Source organism: Diadema setosum, chromosome 18 (assembly GCF_964275005.1).
Source record: "Diadema setosum chromosome 18, eeDiaSeto1, whole genome shotgun sequence".
NCBI lineage: Eukaryota > Metazoa > Echinodermata > Echinoidea > Diadematoida > Diadematidae > Diadema > Diadema setosum.
In genome coordinates this window covers 7036419-7055095 of record NC_092702.1, presented here as the reverse complement: position 1 = coordinate 7055095, position 18677 = coordinate 7036419, and the positions used below count along the sequence as shown (strand labels likewise).

Below are 18677 nucleotides of genomic sequence, written 5' to 3'. Positions count from 1 at the left end.
TTACAGAATTTAGATTGTTTCTGTATTTTATTTGCAATTTAAAGAAATAGCAAATGCCATCGTCTTCCTTTTCAAATACTAATTCTCCTTTCCAAAATCCCGAAGAAAGAGATACCTGCATTCTAATCAGTTCTCATTCTAAGTTTGAGCACAATTCAAGATCTGTAAGAACTTACACTTTTAAATTGTTTTTGGTTTGTGTGAAAAAACAAACAAACATGTTCGACCTTTCTATTATGATGTCATTTTAAACGTTTTTTTTTTTATGGTTGTTCAAATACAAATATAAAAACAATAATGCAATGCAGTGTGTCAAATGAAAGTTGGTATAGTAAACCTCTACCCGGCATCTATAAAACAATATGCAATAAAATCAGAGGAACACAATATTACAAAATCAATTACAAATCACATTAGATACAATTTACATACAATCATGCACTATTATGATACATAAATGGACAAAAATTCGTTACTCATGCACACACACAGGCCTACATGAGCCTACATGATGTAAATACACGTGTATAAATTATGCTTGTACATACTGTTATCTTCTAATCATCTAATGTGTAGTTTTCACTTCAGTGTCATTTCGTTATACTATAATGCTCATCAGACCATAACATGACAGATGAAGGAAGTATTGGAGCATGTGAACCCATTTCCATATTGATTCAAATTTCACCACATCATTATACAGTGTGGGAGCACGCTCGTTGTGCTCCTGAGTTTAGGTCATTGATGGGCGTCATGTGTGGCCACCGTTAATAAGTTTACTCTGAACATGTGTTTCTTTGTCCATGAAAGTCCTTACGTTTTCGACTACTTGAAAGTTATCTTGAAAGCCCTCATGAGCGGAAGACGAAAAATAATGACAAGCACATTCATCTTCAGTACTATTTCGAGGATTTCATTTTATTTTCGTTTTACTTTATCCAATATGTATATATATATATATATGTGTGTGTGTGTATATATATATATATATATATATATATATATATATATATATATATATATATATACATACATATACATTATGTACGTATGTGTGTGTGTGTGTGTGAAACAGAGTGACACACAAGTTGATATAACTTCAGAACTCTCTCATAGATTTGGAACGAGGGGTGTTCCTTCCTCATTTTGTTTTGAACTCGGAGCCCTCGGAGGCGAACATATTGTTTTGACACAATGTTTATCCCTCCCTATAGGTTAACGGGGTGTTAACGATCGCCCCGTCACTGTAAAGGCGTGCCAAACATTGAACTGTACATTACTTGAACATGAGACCATTCTGAACCAAATAATTTTCAAACAACAATAGATATATAATGTACTCTTAAATGAATCCACAAGGATTGGAACAATCGTCCCCCAGCATTCCCACTGATTCCCACTGATTAGGTACTAGCCATCCCCTTTAATGTGCTTTAACCTCTGTAATTAAAGCCGGGCGTGTATCGGTATTGTTTTTCTCTCACCCTTTGCACTTTAAAACAGGAAACAGCTTTAAATGACCTTAGTTTTGAATTTTAGTTTTGAACCGGGGATTCACTGATTAACTCGTGTATGCGTAATAAACATCGTAGAAACTCTGGTTTCTCTAAAACCTCCACGTCCTCGCGTCATTATCGACCAGTCGGTGTGTCCGTGGCGACCGTAACCTGGGCAATGTTGGACGTGCCGACTCATTCCTCTGTGCCGTCCTGTGAGATGTGCGACCCTCTGGGCGGATCACCCGACTAATCGAGAGGAAACGATGACTTATTTGCCTCTGTCTAAATAACCTATCTCACACAATTCAATAAATTTGCGAGAATAGACCAATGTCGTCGACTGACCAGAGATCTGAGTTGGAGTTACCTCCCATCTACATGGATTAGTGTGTAAAAAGGGATATTGTTTTGTAAGGATGTGATTGTACAAACGGAGTTTAGCGGTCAAGTTGGATGCATTTTTTAATTGTAGTAGATCACAAACATAGACGAAGCAGGTGCGATGGGAACCCTGCTTTGGGACATTGCTGCAAATAGAGGGACTATGAAATTCTTATGGTGCATCTTCATTATGGTTATTGGGTCCCAGATGGTGGCTGGAGATGTGGAAGACTTTGCCTTCATCGCCCTCGGAGCGGGATATACACTTCGAAATCATTTGATGGAGAGAGTACCCGAAACTTCCCAGATGAAGTGTGCGATGATGTGCTCTATACGACCCGATTGTCTGTCGATCAACTATTATTCAGCCGATGAGAGTTGTGACATCAACTCGGCCACCTTCGACCAGTACCCTTCGGACTTTGTGAGAGACGACGAGGTCTCCGGACAGTATTTCTACTCTCCGGACAAAAATGTCAGAGTGAGGCATCGGTCATTGTTTGTACAATTAAGTTTGTTAAAAGTTATATAAGGATGTTAACGCCTCATATTCATTTACAAGTGACCCCATTAAAGTGAAAACACACATTATAATATATTGTTCATTCATCGTTTTTCCCAATACCGATAGCACTAAATTAATTATGTCCTTCACCCATCCGTGTATACTGGTAGAGTCTGTGCCCAAAATTGAATGATACCAATGCTATAATATCATGTAGGACGACAATTTATACCTGATGAGCATTTTGGAATTTGGACTCTTAAACACCGACCTGTATTCTCATAAAAGGTGTCACTGTTGAGCGGTGATTCTCTCGTGTAAACCTTTCAATGTTCATTCTTGAAATATGAACTCCACATCGTTTCACATCGATCGGCTTTGGTTCCTGAATTCGCCTCCAGAAAAGCATCTTTTCAAAAATCTTATCCATTTATCATCTCAGACGGACACATGATGCTTTTCATATAAGTGGCTTGGTACAGTATGCAGAAGTCGGTTTTTGTTTTTTGATGTTGAAGGGATCTCAAACCGATAATTAGATATCACAAGGTCCAACTTGCGACCAACTGGTTTGTGAAAACTGACGACTGACGAGAAAATAGACACCCCTTCATACCGCAGCAACTTACATGAAAATCGGCTACACTTATTTGAGTAGGGTAAATGTATACTTCTTTCTTTCTCTTCCCAGCACAAGTTTCTATAGGCTACGGTCACAACCCCCAAAATCAACCTGCTCGGCGACCGGTCGGCGAGTTTTTAGCCAAAACCGGTCGGACAACGACTGGAGACCGACCAGTGACCGACCAGGCACCACTGGTTTTTAGGGCACCGGTCGGTCGCCGCTGAAGTTTTAACACGGAGTTAAAATTTCAGCGGCGACCGACCAGTTTTCACTCGCTGCCCAAAATACGCTCGGTGTCCGAGCGGCAACCGCCCAGGCACTGACCTAATCGAGCGGTCGCTACCGAGCGATTTAGGGAACAAAAATAATAGTGACAAAAGTGACAACAGCACAGAAGAAAACCAAGGGAATAGATCGAGCGGTCGCCGTTGAGCGATTTAGGGACTAAAAATGATAAGATGAAATGACAGAAGCACTAAAGGAAACCAGGTACTATGGAGAATCCAGCGCAATGTGGAAGAAGCAGGGGGAGGGATAAGAGGCAAGGAAACCCCGCCAACATCTCGGCAACCAACATGAGGGACATGGAAGTCAGGGACAACCACTTTGGGGCAAAAGAGATGAAAGTTAAAAGTTAGTGTCGATATGTAGACGTAGTAATATTTGGTTTGGTTATCTTATCATTTATTAAAGACCTATTGAATGAAGAAGAAATGAATGACAAGAGATGGGGAAAATTAAAATATGAAATTAAATAGGAATAGAAAAATACTGTAAAATATAGAAGCAAACAAGATATTTTTGAAAATTCTAATCTATTCTAATCTTTGTTCCATCTTGGGTGTTCCTCCCTTTTGTTTGATTTCCTAATTTCTAGTTATCTGAGGTTTGGTAGTTAGGTAATTTCTAGTTATCTGAGGTTTGGTAGTTGATAATTTAACTCTTAGATCTTTTGCCTCGAATTTAATCTTAATTAATTGATCAATTAACACATCACAAATCACATAGGTACATGAATAAACCCAGGTAGAAACCGGCGGGCCGCCGCCGGTACGCCTACGGTCACCAGTAGATGACCTATCGATCACTCGTGGGTCGCTGAGCGATTTCGTAAAAATCGGCCGGTGGCCGGTGGGAGATCGTCCAGTTTTCAATGGGGCATCGCTCGGTGACTGCTCAGACTCTGCGCGGAGAAGATCCCCATATTTCGCAAAATTTTTACCTAAAATCTACCGGTGACCGACGGGAAATCAACAGGGCATCGCTCGGGCATCGCTGGGGTTTTAAAGCCTGCTCGACATCTCCAAAAACTGCTGGGCGGTGCAAAAATTTCAGCGGCGACCGAGCAGGCTACAAATCGGTCGGTCGCCGCTCTGAGTTGTGACCGTATAGCCTGGAAATATAACGCTGTCTTTGTATACAGTTTGATTTAGTGTGCTCTTTTCCCTCTGTCTCTCCCCTCCCTCCCTCTTCTTCTTCTTCTTCTTCTTCTCTCTCTCTCCATCATCTTCTTCATCTCTCTCTCCTTCATCTCTCTCTCCTCGTTATCATACTCTTCCCTCGCCTTTCTTATGATCTCCCTGGGTAAAGTGGAGGTCCGCTTTAGCAAGGTTCAATTGAGTTGCGTCAACAAAATTCATCTTGAAATCATTAAAGTGTTATCATTTCTGTGTGCAGAGCATTACAACGATTCCGACAACATCGCAACCAGTTGCTGAAACCACATATTCCACAACTTCCGGGATGTCATCTCAGGTAACATCAGGGTCCTCATCGGCAATTCCGACAACTTCGCAACGAGTTGCTGAAACCACATATTCCACAACTTCCGGACTGTCATCTCAGGTAACATCAGGGTCCTCATCGACAATTCCGACAACATCGCAACCAGTTGCTGAAACCACATATTCCACAACTTCTGGGATGTCATCTCAGGTAACATCAGGGTCCTCGTCGACAATTCCGACAACATCGCAACCAGTTGCTGAAACCACATATTCCACAACGTCTGGGATGTCATCTCAGGGAATAGCAGGATCCTCATCAACTGGCGATGCTTACACGATTTCTTCGGGTGCAACCCCATCAGTAGCAACAACAACTGTTCCTACGACAAGTGCTACAACTGTAGCAACACAACCTACCACATCAGAAGCAACATCAAAGACAACAACCAACCAACAATCAACAGTTTCGGCAACCACAAATTCAGCAACAACGTCAACTTCTGTGATGCTCGCACAATCGACCGCCAGGATAACAACCAATTCATTTCCTACTACAGTACTTACCCCAACACAACCTCCGTCTTCTGCGGGGACCACCACACAGCCAATAATCACAACACCGCCCACTTCAACTTCTCAGTTGCCTACAACCGCAATGACAACGTCATACCATTCAACAAGTGATACCTCATTGCCCCCTTCTACGCGACAAGCAACTACAACAGCTTTTCCTACGACGAGATTACTCACAACATCGTCCGCACCTATAACTACAGCAGTAACAACACAGGCACCGTTTACCACGTACGCTTCTTCTCAGCCACCTTCGAAATCGGCTACATCTGGTGTGAGGACAACAACGCCGCCAACTTATGACTCTGACGTGGCAAGTTTTGATATTTTTGGTGTTTTTTTTGTATTCAATCATGGTAAAGCAATTCCATATGAAGTTTGAATATGAAACAACATAGAGCCTACATAAAGATGCTACACTTTAAACTTGCCGAATATTAGTGTCTTTAAACAAAACTCTTCTCCTTGGCAACGGGTGATGTTTGTTATTCTGAAGATTCCTTGATTTATTTATCCGGAAATAAAATAAGGTGCATTGCTCCGAAGGTTCGTTATTTCGAAACACACGCACACACACACACACACACACACACACAATTTCCTATACCTAGGAGTGCCTAAAGGTTAAGGAAAAGGGATTCGTAAATCTGAACATTTTATTTTATGACGTGTTTCCGAAGATCAGTTATTCCAAAGTTTCGCTGATCCGAAAAATGATAAGGTTCGCTATTCCGAAGGTTCGTTAATCCGAAAAAGAAATAGGGTTTGTTATTCCAAAGGTTTGTTATTAAACCCGGAAATGAAATAGGGGTATAGTAATTATTAAGGTTCGTTTACCCGAAAATGAAACAGGCTTCTTTTTTTTCGAAAATTGAATAATCTGTGGCAACGAATGGCTTTTCCTGATGATGATGATGATGATGATGATGATGATGATGATGATGATGATGATGTAGAAGAGGGGGAGGGTGACATACGACGGAGGAAGAGAAAATATTTCCCCTGTCAATAATACAATTACAAATTACGATTGTATTCCAGTCCGTCAATGAGTATGTATATTGTGTGCATTTGTCTCTGTGTAACGCGTCTTAGTCACTAAATAAAATCTATTTCATTTTCAGAATTACGAACAGTTGGATTTTTGGATTAGCCAATCTTCGGAAAAACTAGCCTTTGCAATAAAGAACCTTCCGATTAACCAACTTTCGGAATAATATGAAAATGAATTAATAGATTTTATTTAGTGACAAAGAGGTAAGATGTTACAGTTTAAAGGAAAAGTTCACCTACATAGACATGTGTATTTAGAATGCAGCAATATACGAGGGATGGTGTAATGTGAATTTCATCACGCATATTACTCTGTACAAATAGTACATGATCTCAAGAATGCACTATACTACAGATTATGCATTTGGAGTGTATATTGGCCAAAACAGTGAATGAAAGCAAATGCTCAGTGTGTTGTACCAAATAAAATGTATTTATAACATGAGTTATAACATATTATAATTTCTTTAACACTTGATTCTCCATGCTAGGATCAAAAAGTACAGCTTATTGCCATTTTATTTACACCGTGAACTTTAACAGAATCAATGAACGCCACGTGACCGGTGTGACCAATCACAAATCTTTAAAAAAAAAAATACACGATTCATAAATCATATTCAATTATTATGTTCATCTATGCGTACCAAAACATTTTGCCAGATAATGCAACGGCGGTCTAACGGAAAAGTGTCGTTCTACCGAGACTGGGCCGACTACGCAAAGGGATTCGTCGACAACGACGCCGGCGAAATGTGGATCGGACTGGACTTTGTGAACAAGATGACGACCTCGGTCAGCTGCGGCCTGCTCGTCGAGATGACGGACTTCAATGGAAGGTCGTTTGTCGCCGAGTACACGAACTTCCAGGTCGGCAGCGAGGCGGCGTCGTTTCCGCTGACCGTCAGCGGTTACTCGGGCACGGCTGGTAATTAATCCTAGGGATATTTTCAGGTCGCACATCACTAAACTCGTGAAATTATCTAAATCTCTATTCACAATGCCTCCCTTTTTCTCAGCCCAGTTTTTTTTTTTTAAATCTGAAGCACTTAGTGATAAACAAGTCTTCAAGTAATATTGGGTTTTATGAGTTCCTCCTGATTCCGCATGGCTCCCAATTATCGTATTCTTTAGAGTGTCAGTATCTTATTGGACGAAACATAAATGTCAACATTAAGCCTAAGGAGCACACTAACTAATATGGACTGTATACGTCCCTCCCCCTCCCAGTAAATTTAAACTCACTTTCCTTTTTATCCTGTCGTCATTGGAAACAGGCGATTCATTGGGTCCTCTCTCTGGCAACCTCTTCTCCACGAGGGACAGGGACAACAACCCAACCTCTGATGCTAATGACGCTGTCACTCTGGAAGGCGCTTGGTGGTTCGACGGCAACGCCATCTCCAACCTCAACGGCATGTACCAGGATTCGGGCAGCCCTCCCGAGGAAGGCGCCGGTCTCTATTGGCAGACTGCGGGAGACAAGTCGTCGATGCGGTCCACGCGAATGACCATAAAACGCCTATCTGCATCCAGCGTGGCACCGGCCGGGCTGCAGCAGGCGAGGGATGTTGAGAACGACTAGTGAAGCCGTGATATAAAGACCTTTACATAGCAAGCTTCATCCTCTTTGAACGCTCAACATGGTCCTTTAGACGTCATCCTATCTTGTCATTATCTGCTGAACAAACCTGAATTGTTACTCTCCAAGCCATATGTATTCATCAATCGATTTCTATGGGGTTACAGTTCGTTATTCCGAAGATTGGTTATTCCGAAGACTCGTTATTCCGAAGGTTAGTTAATCCGAAAATGTGATAAGGTTTGTAATTCCGAAGGTCCATTAATCCGAAAATGAAATAAGATTCGTTCTATCCGAAGGTTCGTTACGGACCCTATTTCATTTTCGGAATAGCGAACCCTATTTTATTTTCGGATTAACGAACCTTCGGAATAGCGCCACAAATGTTCGGATTAACGGACCATTTTTCATTTTCGGATTAACGAAACTCTAGGTATAGGGAATTTGTGTGTTTCAGACTAACGAACCTTGGGAATAACGAACCTTGGGAATAACGAACAACACCCCACTATGGGCATTAGGCCCCTAATGATAATAGTTTAGTACGGCCTATGATTGCAAAGAGAACTTCATTTATACAGGAAGGAGAATTCGCCGTTAAGGTGATATTACAGATTCTTTGGGCGAGTGGTCTCAAGCTTTTTGCTATAGGTATATCTATATGTCGGTATAGGTGCCATTATTCATTTAGAGCAAAATCGAATGCAAGATTATTGCATAATCACTTGACAAGACTGATACACCATTAATGCTTATAGGCATTCAATAGTTACAGCCATTTCAATGCGTAGTACGTACTTTTGAAGAATAACCGAGGGGAATATTGCAAAACATCTATGCTATCATGATCACTCAGACATAATATATGGCACTATAGATTTCTAGAATGAATTGTATCATATTCTACGTTTGAACTTGTTGGACGACGTCTTATTCTTGTTTCATTCACAATGCATTAGTATGAAGCGACAACCACAACTACATTTGTACCACAAGTTTCTTGCTGCAATATGCTGCTTTTGAAATATAAGACATGTAAGATGTGTGCATTGTATAACAATACTCTCATGTTGCCATCAAATCTCCATATCTGAAGTTTAATTCTTTGACTTCAAAGACACCCAACAACGGACGCGAGCGGGCATTATTGTGACGTAATTCATAGCAGTTTTACCTCTCTCGCCAATGAGGAGGGATATTTCATGTGTTAGTTGCGTTCTATTTCTGTGTATTTTGTCATGTACAAGGAACCCTTATGTTTATTTAGTACGAATGTCTTGAAAAAGACGGGGTGGTCACTCTTGTTGCTTTCATCCGTGTGATAATTAACAAACATTATTTAGATGACTTTGTTTTCGTGCATGGATAATAATTTGTCAATTAAATCCAGACATTAAAAATCGATGAATTCTCTTCCGCAGTTCTGGACAATGCCGAAAGCGTAATTAACAATACGCACGCACACAGACTATGAAGACACCCACACGCATAATCTCATATTATATACTATGTATATGTATATACAAACCTGTGTATATGTAATTGAATAACCTGCTACTTTGTAGCGCGGTGGGGGAAAGATATGATCGTTTCTTGATATTGAAGAATATTCACAAGCACTGAGTGTTCTGATGATAGAGTTCTGTCTTTCATCTCTTCAACCTTGCCTTATCTGATCCCTCGACCTCGCTCCAGTGGACACTGTATTGACCTTCAACGGTTCTTGCTATTGTGTGCAAACGCCGATCAGAATGTTTATTATTATTATCATTATTATTAGTAGTAGTAGTAGTACGGTTGACTGGCAGTTGAGTGGGAGTAACACTAATTCAAAGCAACTGTTTGATTGTGGGCGGAAGGACGGGAAGATATTAGCAACATAGTTTTATTGACTGGTTCCTTAAGGTCAATAGGAGATCGAATTTCTTGTCTGCGCCAGACTATAAGGTTCGATATGGATTTTTAGCTGGCATCGAAACACTATAGTCGCGACACCAGTGTCTTCTAGTCATTTTTATCTTTTTTTTTTTTTTTCAACAACGCCTTATCAGACAACCAGTAGTTAATGTATGCAGATATTTCGATCACCCTAAATTCTAAATCCAGTGGTTGCTGCCGTGTTATGTGCTTCGCATAACGGAATATTTTGGGAAGCTAAAGAATTGAAAGGGAACACTTAAAACTTGTGGCCAAACATTATGAAGTACAATGTACTTGCGAAATATATCCGCTTTCAGAAAAATCGTGCATTTATTTTTAGTGATGATAAATTTCTGACCTATTTATTTTTGCTTTTGAAATATTATATTTATACCTGCAAGCTTAAAAACGGTCTTCCCAATTTTATTGCATTCAAATACTTTGTAAGGAAACAAAAAGATATTTCTCACCTAAAAAGAGAAACAAACTACAACTTCACTTCAAGAAATGGCGATTTGATCTATGATTTTCTTATGTTTCCTCACCATTCTGTACATGTATATGAACATGAATTATTACTAAGCTGTAGATATTGATTTTGTGTTATTTATTTTCTGTATTTTCCAGTGGTCATAATTAATGTACAACACTATTATATAACGTACTGATGTGTTTGTCATACGTTTCAGATAGCCCAATCTCTTTCCTTGCACACTCTCAATTCACCCTGGCTTATGCTGAAATAATTATTTTGTTCATGTCTGTGTTGGTTTACTTCTGCAACCCTCGACATTACATGTAGTTTCTTGTACAATAACAAAGTGTATTCACGTTCACTGTGATACTGGTATTCCTCATGTTCCAGGGCGACCTCCAAGTTTAACCTCTCGAACCATATAACGTCGTTAACTATGCACTCTATGAAGTTTAATATAACTTCTCTGATTATTTTTCACACAGATTTTTGCTCATGGATTTGACGAGAAGGGGTTGTAGTGTGATTTTCCTCTGATGTGTTTGTGGATTCTATAGTGTTAGAGAGTGTGAGAGTGAGAGAGAGAGAGAGAGAGAGAGAGAGAGAGAGAGAGTGAGTTTAGGAGTGAGATAGGGGTGGGGGTGGGGGGGGGGGGTCGATGTGGAGGTTGTTGGGTGTGGTAGGTTTGATGGTATATAATGTACATGGATCGCCCTGCATCCCTGTATCGTCTTTTCCAATCTGGCAAATATATCTTAGAAAAAATGTTGTATAAAACAAAATGAAATGTATTTTGTTTTGCTTTGTTTGTTACTATCTCCAAAAACATAGCTCGGAGTGTCGTTCCTGGAGTCCTGAAGGGATTATTATTGTCTTTTTTTCCAGCCTTTTCCCTTTTATTATGATCATTGTTTTGTATGTCTTTGTTTTTGTGTTTCTGTATCTCAATTGTGCTCTAATTATTTGTATATATTGTGATTGTCCATGATTATTTCTCAATAAAAAAATAAAAAAAATCGTGCATTTATATATCCTTACAGCTCGTCAACAGATATCTTTAGTGAGACAGAAACACACACAACACACACACACACACACACACAAACACACACACACACACACGCACACACAGTGTACACGCACACACCAGTGGATATATTATTTTGTCCATTTGGCAGACACCATTCTCTATCTTTGCATGCTAGTTGAATTAATGAATTTACTGAAAGCAAACAAAATATTAAAGGCATAATTTACTATTTGCAGATGAAACAAAACCCCAGCATTTGTGCTTTAATATCTTTCTAAACCTAAACCGTATACAGTTATGGTTTATTGAACAAAATGCTGATATCTCCTTGTATTTGAGGCTTTATGGCAGAAAATTGTATGTGGTAGGATGTTTTGTGGTACGACAAACCTACACATATAATACATGAAATGTGATATCTTGAACATTTTAAAAATCACTGCTCCCAAAGGTTAACAGTGCCTTTATTGGTGTGAAAGACTCGTGATTTTTGCAGGAAAAAAAAATGAAATTCATTTGAATGTTACCTAGTATATGATCATGTAAATTGAAAGGGTAATGATGACATTACCTTACAAGCCTCCCATTGACTTGAAAACAAATCTTGATTAAAGTTCAATAATCAGAGTTGTCGTGATTTATAATGGTACCCACTGACACTGACGACTCATCAGTTTGATTCAGTTATACTTTATGCCCACCCAAGAAATGGGTAATACATTAAACAACGTATACAACGCATGTAATTGCAATTGTATGTTTTTGTATAATCATGATAATCATTTCATTTTTTGAGCTCATAGGGACATTATCACTTTGTGTTATGCGCTATATAAGCATTGTCAATTATTATCATTATTATTACATTTCACAAATCACATTTTAGATTTGAAAGAAATACGTTTAACATTGTCGAATACAAGTTGAGTAGGTCGTTCATGGGAGTGGGGGTGTCGGAGGTTCAAATATGCTTGACCAAAAATAAAAACAAAAATGGCGAGAACTTCTTCCCATATCTTCAAATGCAACCGAACAGTGAGTGTAGATTTCAAACTGAGATTGCAGATTTCAACCCTCCTTTCCTCTCTATAATCAGAATAGATGGTAGATTTTCAAATACTTCTACCTGTAAATGACAAACACATAATCTAGTTTGCTTTTTTTCTTTATTTGCTAATTACATTACTTCTTGTTACGAGAGTACAAATGACCTAACGGCGACATATATCACTACTCCGTTTATACTGCCGTATATTTTGTTGTTGCTATGTATTGAGCGCTATATACAACTGCTACACAGCGAAGACGCACAAGCAGGATGGAAAGGTGACAGATATACAACGATATTTGTCGTGAAATTTTCTCCTAAATATTTACATTCCTTACTTGTTTGATCAAGAGAAGAAGACGAAAACGATTATAATTGGACATATTTCTCCTGAACGATTTCCTACTTTTCTAGATTTTTTTTTCTAATGTCAGCCATGTTGACCTTCACAGAATTTGAATAAAATGAGCCTTTTTTATTCTTTTTTGAACTTAGTGCTCTCCTTTGAAAATGCCAATAATATTGCTTTGGCATATTATTTATAATTGCCCCATTTTTTTTTCTCTCTCTCCTTTCTTTCTTTAAATCAACAACATATTTATTTATTTATCTTATTATCTCTGCCAATCAGTTTTGCAAACATTTCTTGTTTTCTATTGTTTTTAATACCGATAGTGTCGTTACGGGTCTAATCATGTGCTTCTTCTATCTGTAATAGTGACATGACATATCCGTATCGTTATCTCTCACTGTAAGATAGAAAACAACTAACTGACATTGTTTTGAATTGAACTTACAAGTGTTTTCCGGAAGATTAACTCATGCATGTTCAGGATGCTGTAATACATATCGTGGAAACTCTGTTTTCTCCTGTTATACCTCCACGTCCTCGTGCCATTATTGACCAGGAGAGTGTCCTCGGCAAACCGTAACTCGGGCTTACCCAATCGGTCAGTGATGCCATCCGGTGAGATGGGTGACCTTGTACGCAAATGTAATGGACGGATTATCAATAGTCAGGAGGAAATAATCGTGTAAATTACCTCTCCCGTACAATTCAATAAGTTTGGGAGAAAAGACCAATGTAATCAGTCGTTATGAGATCTGAGTTGGGGCTACATTCTATCTCAATAGACTGATGTGCGATAAGAGACACATTTTTCACCATGTCTTGTGACTGCTGACGGATTTTCAGTGACACGACAGTCTGCCTGAGTATTTGGATATAAGTTTTTGAGCCCAGTCAATAAAACAAGGACAGAAGGAACCCTGCTTTGGAATGTCATCGTAAATACAGGGACTATGATGTTCTTGTGCTGCGCCTTCAGTATGGTTATTGGGTCCCAGATCGTGGCTGGAGATGTGGAAAACTTTGCCTTCATCGCCCTCGGAGCGGGATATACACTTCGAAATCATTTGATGGAGAGAGTATCCGAAACTTCCCGGATGAGGTGTGTAATGATGTGCTCGACACTACCCGATTGTCTGTCGATCAACTATCATTCAGCCGATGAGATTTGTGACATCAACTCGGCCACATTCGACCAGTACCCTTCGGACTTTGTGAGAGATGACGAGGTCTCCGGACAATATTTCTACTCTCCGGACAAAAATGTCAAAGTAAGGCATCTATCGTCCAATTAAGGTTTCAATGTTATATCGGGGGTTTGTGGATTCCTATTACATTTAATACGAGTCTTAAATTTTTAGATGATGAACGTGAGTTCTCTACACAACAGCACATTATAACTTATTCATCTATTGTTTTCTTAAAAAAAAAATAATCTTCTTACTTTCACTACCCGATGTTACTACATTAAGAGCAGAAAATGTGACGCAACGTTAAACGTTCTAACGACAACGCGCCTTCTCTCCTCTCCCTCCTTTTGCTCATATTCTTCGCCCTGAAATCATTAGTGTTATCATTTCCATGTGCAGAGCGTTACAACAATTCCAACAACTCTGCAACCAGTTGCTGAAACCACGCATTCCACAACTCCCGGGATGTCATCTCGAGGAACAGCAGGGTCCTCATCAACTGGCGATGCTTACACGGTGTCTCCGGGTGCAACCCCATCAATAGCAACAGCAACTGTTCCTACGACGAGTCCTACAACTGTAACAACACAACCTATCACATCAGAAGGAACGTCAAAACCAACAACCAAACAACCATCACCAACAGTTTTGGTAGCCATAAATTCAGCAACAACGTCAACCTCTGTAATGCTTGAACAATCGACCGCCAGGACAACAACCGATTCATTTCCAACTGCAGTACTTTCCCCAACACAATCTCCGTCGTCTGCGGCGACCACCACACAGCCAATAATTACAACGCCACCCACTACAACATCTATGTCGCCTACAATCGCAACAAGCACTGCATCATCAACGCTTTCAACGAGACAAGCAATTGTAACAACAACATCTCCTTCGACGCAACTACTCACAACAATGTCCACAACTAAAACTGCAATAATAACATCTGCTTCTTCTCGGCCATCCACGGCATCGGCCACATTTAGTGACGGAACAACAACACCGCCAACTTATGACTCTGACGTAGTGAGTGTTTGACTTACAATAACTTTATTATCTATCTATATGTATTAATTTTAGGCTTGCATTGGATTGTATTGGATGAGTAATGACAAACCAGCCAAACACTTTTCTTAAACAAGACACGTACGCCTCTCCATCGAAGACGGTGTAATGTAACGGTGTGGCTTGATTTAGCATAACTATGCCTTCCAATACCTTAACTGTAATTGTGATTATGTAATTGTGATTATCATTAGTTACGTTCTGATGGTGATCCTTAACTTCAAGGATAAGTTAATTTCGAGGATAAGCTCGTAGGTAAGAATGGGGCGTCAAGTGTCTCTTTCGTTGACAAAATTGTTGTTTCGTGACGAAATTGTCATTTCGTCAAAGAACTGACCGATTTCGAGACGAAAGATACCATGCGACACTTGGAGCCCCATACTTACATGCGAGCTTATCCTCAAAGTCAAGGATCAACGTCTGAACGTAATAATCCTGACATTGAATTTTTAGTTCATTCCTCTAAGTATGTATTTATGTATTTATATTCACATATAAATATTCAATTGTATATGAAATCTTGCTAGATAATGCAACGGCGGTCTAACGGAAAAGTGTCGTTCTACCGAGACTGGGCCGACTACGCAAAGGGATTCGTCGACAACGACGCCGGCGAAATGTGGATCGGTCTGGACTTTGTGAACAAGATGACGACCGCGGTCAGCTGCGGCCTGCTCGTCGAGATGATGGACGTCGACGGGGCGTCGTATGTCGCCGAGTACACGAATTTCCAGGTCGGCAGCGAGGCGGCGGCGTTTCCGCTGACCGTCAGCGGTTACTCGGGCACGGCCGGTAATAATCTTTGGAGTGTTGTCAGGTGACACAATTGTCACATTGTCGTCGAAACTCTATTTACACTGGTTGCTTGTTTTTTTTTTTTTTTTCCCAGCACAGTATTTCAGCGAAAAGTACTCCATCTTCAGTTCTGACTCTTTTGTGTCCCAACAATAGTCTATACAGTACGTTTTCGCAGTGGCGTGTTTTGTACAGAAAAGGCTGGGATATTCTCCCTAAATCGTGGTTCATGTAGGCCTGCTAGTCTCGGAACAGCGGAGGGGATGATCCAATAAAAAAACAAACTAAAAAAAAAAAAACACATGAAAACAAACAAACAAACAAACACAGACTGGGCTAAACGTGACACCCAGAAAATGGCGTGGCTAGCGCAGAGGGTCCTATTCTGCGACAATCGCTCCTATATCAATGTGAAATATCTGCACAGTAAGCCGAACATAAATTCTGCCCACATACACAACCCTAATCCTTATCCTAACTGTCACATGAAATTAAGCCTAAAACATTATCACAACGGGTTACTATTAACCCAACCATAACTTTAAGTCCTTGACGTAAATAAGACCGGAGCAATTGTTTCAGGAGCAAATGTCGTGTCACCACCGCAGAGTGTGCATTGAGTTCAGCGAATTTGTGCAGGTCTAAGGTATTTTATCTTAGCCTTTGAGGAGATACGACGTATAGAATTGTGAGTAAAAAGATCTACAAATATAAGCTTCGTTGCAAACAAAGACACAAGGAGAATAGAAATTTGATATTTGATGTGTTCCTGCGAAAAAAAAAATGATACTGCTCACAATCACAATAAGACAATTTATTTTCCAAACCTCCATGTGGTCTTTACAATGAAACATTGTCTACAAAGTCATTACTGACTAACGATACCGTTAGAATCTTCGGCTGTATTTGGTGTGAAGGACGAAGGATGTAATTTCTTGTTGAATTGATTCCAAAAGTATATGTCTGCCAACACTGTGTGCAAGCAAAAATTACATTGAGGAGCAAAAAAAAAGTAATTACTTCATTCATGCCACTTGCGCCTTTCGGGCTTTGGGAGAAACTTTGAAATTTTGTAAATCTCTTTTTTTTTGCACTTAGATTTCTGTCAAAATCAACTGGAGAGTGGCAAATGTTTACATCCCAACTATAAATATTGAATCGATGATGATCGTGGTAAAATTTGTCCAAGGTAAATGAAATTTTAAGTCTATAGTTTGCTTCAAATTAAGAAGCATGTCTTCAGTTACCTGGTAATACATACATGTCATGTTCTAGTTAATCTTGGACTGAGTCTCTTCTGATTTCGTACGATCTTTGTTGTATACTTTAGAGTTCATACTATTATATAAATGCACGATACAAGATGTCAAGATCAGAGAGCACAGTGATTGATATGGCGTTTATCCCTCACTCTCCCACTTTAACTCATTTCACCCATTTCCTTCCCATCCTGTCGTCATTGGAAACAGGCGATTCCTTGGGTCCTCTCTCTGGCAACCTCTTCTCCACGAGGGACAGGGACAACAACCCAACCTCGGATGCTAATGACGCTGTCACTCTGGAAGGTGCTTGGTGGTTCGACGGCAACGCCATCTCCAACCTGAACGGCGTGTACCAGGATTCGGGCAGCCCGCCCGACCAAGGCGCAGGCCTCTACTGGCAGACCGCGGGGGAGAAGTCGATGCTCTCTACGCGAATGACCATAAAACGCCAATCTGCAGCCGGCGACGAGCCGACTACGCTGTCGTCGGCCAGGGAGAGAGAGGCCGGCGACGGCGACGCTGATGCCGCGACAGTGGCCGTCACGCAGCAATCGTTATCCTCTTTGGCCGCTCAACAAGCTCTTATAGACATCGATGCCATCATGCCTATCTTATCATTACCTGATGAATAAACCGGATTGGGTGTCTGAGCAAAATGTATTCACCAATAAATCTCCATTCGTATAAATAATATTCTTCTAATAACGAACTATCTAACGCATTTTCTTTGTTGTTCTACGGAAACAATGATACCTACCCTCCTCAAGCAAAGAGACCACTTATCTGCTTGTCATCACCCTTGTGGCATGTTCTCATTTCTATATACATTGATGTTTTCGTTGCAAATGAAATCAACGCCTTGATCAACACCGGTGAGTTAGCTCAGTCGGTAGCGCGTCTGCCTCACGATCCAAAGGACCCCGGTTCGATTCCCGGGTCCCACTGATTAATATTGTTTGTAATCATACCGTCTCCTTTAGTAAGAGGCAAAAACAGGACGTAAAGTGGAGGTCCCGTGTATGTGAGAGTCACAACTCAAGCACGTAAACGATCCCGCTTCATTTATGTATGGAAAAGGGCAGTTGGTCCCGCCTTACATACAACTGGACCCCATGAAAGACAAGCTATTGCAACTGAATATGGGCTATCTAAGCCATCTTCTCAGATGGAAAAGCAAACAAACACAACTAAATAGTTTAATCTACCGACATAGCAATAAAACATGCAGTAAATAAGTTTATTGTCTCGGTCGCTTGGACATAGTGGCAAAAATGGAAAATGCATCTCCATTTCCATTTATGCGCACTAAAAACACAAATTTGGAAATTTTCACAACATATTAGCACTAGTTGTAAAGAATGCGTCATAGAATGTATGACCACATAGTTAAGCCATGTAAGCATTATGATTACTCATAAGAGACATTCTCCACCAGTGTCCAGTAGAGATGTTTTGTGAATTACTCATACACGAATGGATAAGTTTTTATAGCGATATATGGTTTTGGTTTATCAGTGGTTATAATAAGCTTTATCGTGATATTTGTTTTCATGCATGGATAATAATAATTGTCGATTAAAACCGGACATTCAAAA

The 18677-nt window shown here is 40.0% G+C and overlaps 1 protein-coding gene across 1 annotated transcript; it reads left to right on the top strand.

The window, feature by feature from the left end:
- Positions 1-15555: 15555 nt before the first annotated feature.
- On the top strand, positions 15556-17714 carry LOC140241957 (angiopoietin-4-like). Its single transcript, XM_072321702.1, has 2 exons — positions 15556-15817; positions 17290-17714. The coding sequence occupies exons 1-2, from the start codon at positions 15556-15558 to the stop codon at positions 17712-17714; spliced, it is 687 nt and encodes a 228-aa protein (XP_072177803.1).
- The last annotated feature ends 963 nt before the right edge of the window (positions 17715-18677 follow it).

Bases quoted from the DNA above. Each gene is read 5' to 3' on its own strand.
- LOC140241957 (XM_072321702.1), top strand. From the start codon at position 15,556: ATGCAACGGCGGTCTAACGGAAAAGTGTCGTTCTACCGAGACTGGGCC. The intron at 15,818-17,289 runs GTAATAATCTTT...CATTGGAAACAG, and splicing joins CGGTTACTCGGGCACGGCCG to GCGATTCCTTGGGTCCTCTC.